Source organism: Silene latifolia, chromosome Y (genome assembly GCF_048544455.1).
Source record: "Silene latifolia isolate original U9 population chromosome Y, ASM4854445v1, whole genome shotgun sequence".
NCBI lineage: Eukaryota > Viridiplantae > Streptophyta > Magnoliopsida > Caryophyllales > Caryophyllaceae > Silene > Silene latifolia.
Window position 1 is genome coordinate 393,503,080 of NC_133538.1, and position 3,751 is coordinate 393,506,830.

Genomic DNA, 3,751 nt, shown 5'->3' on the forward strand with positions numbered 1-3,751 from the left:
TTAAGATCAGAGGCTTGAGCTTGTTCTTGACCTGGCAATTTTTTCGCCAAGCCCAGCTAGCTCCACTATGAGGTTCATAATCCATCCATTGAGCAGATTTGATATACACTGCATGCACCCAACGAACCCAGAGATGATCAGTTTTTTGTTGCACCCACCAAACATACATTCCTATGGTAGCTATGTTCCAAGTTTGAAGGTCCCTGAAACCAAGACCCCCCTGCTTCTTAGGTCTGCAGATCTTCTCCCAAGAAACCATTGCAGGATTCTCTTTAGAATCCTTTCCATACCATAGATATTGTCTGCATATCTTCTCAATAGCATCAATGACAGTCTTAGGCAAGATAAAAATGCGAGCCCAATAACAATGTAATGTACTGAGAACAGATTGAATCAACACAGCTCTACCAGCATAAGACAGTTTTCTGGACCCCAGAGCTCTAATTTTTGCTACCACATTATCAATCAAACAATTGCAGTCCATGACAGACAGGCGTTTAGGGGAGACAGTAACACCTAAATATCTGAAAGGGACTGCATGTCTTTTCATTCCAGTGATCTGCTCAATCTCCTGAATTAGACTAGCAGGAACTCCATTAGTGTAGAAGTTGGACTTACCACTATTCATCACCAATCCAGAAGCCTTAGAGAAATACTTGAAGGCTTGAAGCAAGAGCTCAATAGAACCTCTCTCTCCCTTACAGAACATGATAAGGTCATCAGCAAAGCAAAGATGAGTGAGATTGATCCTCTTACACAAAGGATGGTGCCTGAAATTTTGATGCTTCTGTACTATCATAAGCACCCTACTAAGATATTCCAAACAAAGAGTGAATAGAAGGGGGGAGAGAGGGTCCCCCTGTCGTAGCCCTCTTTGTCCTTTAAAGAATCCAAAAATTTCTCCATTGAGGGAGAGAGAATAGGAAGGGGAGGTAACACAGTTCATCAACAGCTCAATGAATTTCTTAGGAAAACCAGTAGCCTCAAGCATCTCTGAAACAAACGACCACTCAATGGAGTCATATGCTTTTTGAAGGTGAAGTTTCAATAACACTCTTGGAGAACAGCTCTTCCTATTGTACAATCTAATAAGGTCCTGGCAAATCAGGATGTTACCAACAATGTCTCTCCCTTTGATAAATGCCCCCTGAGAAGGACTAATAATATCAGGAAGAATACGGCTCATTCTAGCACAGATCACTTTTGAAAGACACTTATAAATAGTGTTACAACACGCAATAGGTCTGAAGTGCAGCACAGTTTCAGGCATTTCCATCTTTGGGATCAGAGTAATGATAGTATTATTAACTTGCTTTAAGAGCTTTCCAGTTTCATAAGCATTCTTAACAGCAGTAATCACATCACCACCTACAATGGGCCAATTATCTTTGAAAAATTGGCTCTCAGATCCATCGAGCCCAGTGCTTTGTTTCCGGAATGGCAAACATAGCATCCCTAACCTCTTCTCCGAAATCTCGGCATTCAGAATAGCACAATGCTCTGGTGTGAGACAAGCACCCTGCTGAACAAGCTTTCTATTAAGTGGTTTGACAGGAGTAGAGGACCCCAGCAGGTGCATATAATACTCCTCAAAGGCCTGTTGAATCATCTTTGAGTCAGAACAAAGGCTTCCCCTCATGTCCTTAACCTGAAATACCCTATTCCTTGCCCTTCTCTTCTTGATGGCAAAGATGGAAAAAGCAGTGTTCTCATCCCCATACTTCATCCAATCACATTTAGCCTTTTGTTTTAAGAACTCGATCTCTAGCTTTAACCATATCGAAGCTCTTGAGCACAAGCTCTCTCATTCTCAATCCATTCCTTGTTAAAGGGATCAGAAATAAGGAGTGACTGAAAATGCTTCAGAGATAATTCAATCAAATTTGTTAAGTTTTCAATATCGTCAAAATTATCCTTATTAAGAGCCAACAATCCCTTCTTCAATCCTTTTAATTTACTAACAATTTTAAACATGGGAGTGCCCTGCACTTCCCTGTTCCACCCATCAATCACCACCTCCTTGTATTCTTTGGCCATAGACCACATATTATAATACTTGAAAGAATTACCCCTCCTTTGCCTCTCTTCCTCAAAGTGAACCAGACCAGGACAATGGTCAAACAGTCCCTCAGGGAGGAAATGAGCAAAACTATCAGGGTATTGCTCAAGCCATTCCTCATTAATGAAAACTCTATCAATTCTGCTATATATCAAAGAGTCAGACCCTTGCTTGTTATTCCAAGTGTAAAAAGCCCCCCTAGCCTTCATATCAGTCAACTGACAATCCCTTATAGCTTCAGCCATAGGTCTAAGTTCAGCATTTGTGATCTCAGCACCCCCTATCCTCTCATTTCTCTCCATGATGGCATTGAAATCACCACACAAGAGCCAAGGAGAATTAAGTTGCAGGTGATAAGACTTAATACTTTGCCACAGAGGTTCTCTGTCCCCCAGAGAGTTCATACCATAAACCACAGTAAAGTAGAAACCCTTCCTCCTAGCTTTATCAAACACTTTTGTGTGAATACACTGGATAGCGACATCCAATATGTCCACCTCAAACAAAACAGGGTCCCAAATGATCCAAATTCTACCTCCAGAGTGAAGATGAGAATTAGTACAGATGGCCCAATTAGAACAAATATTATTAGTGACCTTATTCCAATTCTTATACACTTCTTACACCCCATAGAATTCACCCCATAACCGACCTTGATAGAATTCTCCCCATAACAACTTGTCTAGCAACTCCCGTCTCCTTGTGTTCGACCCCTATTACTACATTCATTTGTGTCTAGGTTATTTATCTTTGACTAGGTTGCGACATCCTAACATAAACGTTACATCCTCGTAACCCAACTAGTACTATATCCTTAGCTATTTCTTCCCATTATCACCATTTCATGTCCCCGATCACCGACTATGACCTCAACACCGACACCCACTCCCATATTCAATGCTCTCTTTCTCTAACAGTTCCATACCGCTAAACACTCCGCACAGCACCTAACATATACCACAAAATCTTCAGCATAACCACCACTTCAACTCTTCCACATTACCGCACAACCACATAATTCCCTATTCTCGCACCTATCCCCACAACATCACCCACGATCCATAAATTATTACACATTCACTAGGTCCTCAAATTTCCCTTTTTCTGCCGCCAACCTCGTCCATAATCTAACATGATACTAATTCCCAACACTCCATATTTACTGCGCCAATAAAGATTATAAACCACCTGTAGCTTCCAGCTCAGTATACATATGCCCCTCAATTACTTGACACAGCTATCTCAACAATGCCTGATCTAAAACAAGATCGAAATTATTCCCACAACATCCCACAACTATGTCCTATCAACAAGGTATCACTGTTCTATGACAACAGCAACCACATACGGAACTCTCTTCCATATTATACTCTACTCTCACCCACAAGCCGAAAATCACAAGAAACATCAGTAAACAGAATAACAATCTATATGCTCATACTAGGCTGATATATAATTTCAGAAGTTCGTCTCATAAGTATCCCGCCTGCTCCACCACAACCGATGATGACATCGCAACACTGCCACCAACAGCCGCACCGCAGCGCGAAAGTACCCGCATCGCAACACGGAGTACCATGCCCGAATCGCAACACGGAACACAACAACCACATTAGTAATAAACAGTGTCCCGACACAACGATCATCTCACGACTCATCCAACCACGCAACATGTTACATGAAATAACCAGA

At 41.6% G+C, this 3,751-nt stretch overlaps 1 protein-coding gene across 1 annotated transcript; it reads right to left on the reverse strand.

The window, feature by feature from the left end:
- Nucleotides 1-1,770: 1,770 nt before the first annotated feature.
- LOC141632097 (uncharacterized) lies at nt 1,771-3,136 on the reverse strand. Its single transcript, XM_074444675.1, has 2 exons — nt 3,063-3,136; nt 1,771-2,590 (listed from the first exon to the last, which is right to left on the reverse strand). Exons 1-2 carry the CDS (start codon nt 3,134-3,136, stop codon nt 1,771-1,773), a joined length of 894 nt encoding a protein of 297 aa, XP_074300776.1.
- Between the last annotated feature and the right edge of the window lie 615 nt (nt 3,137-3,751).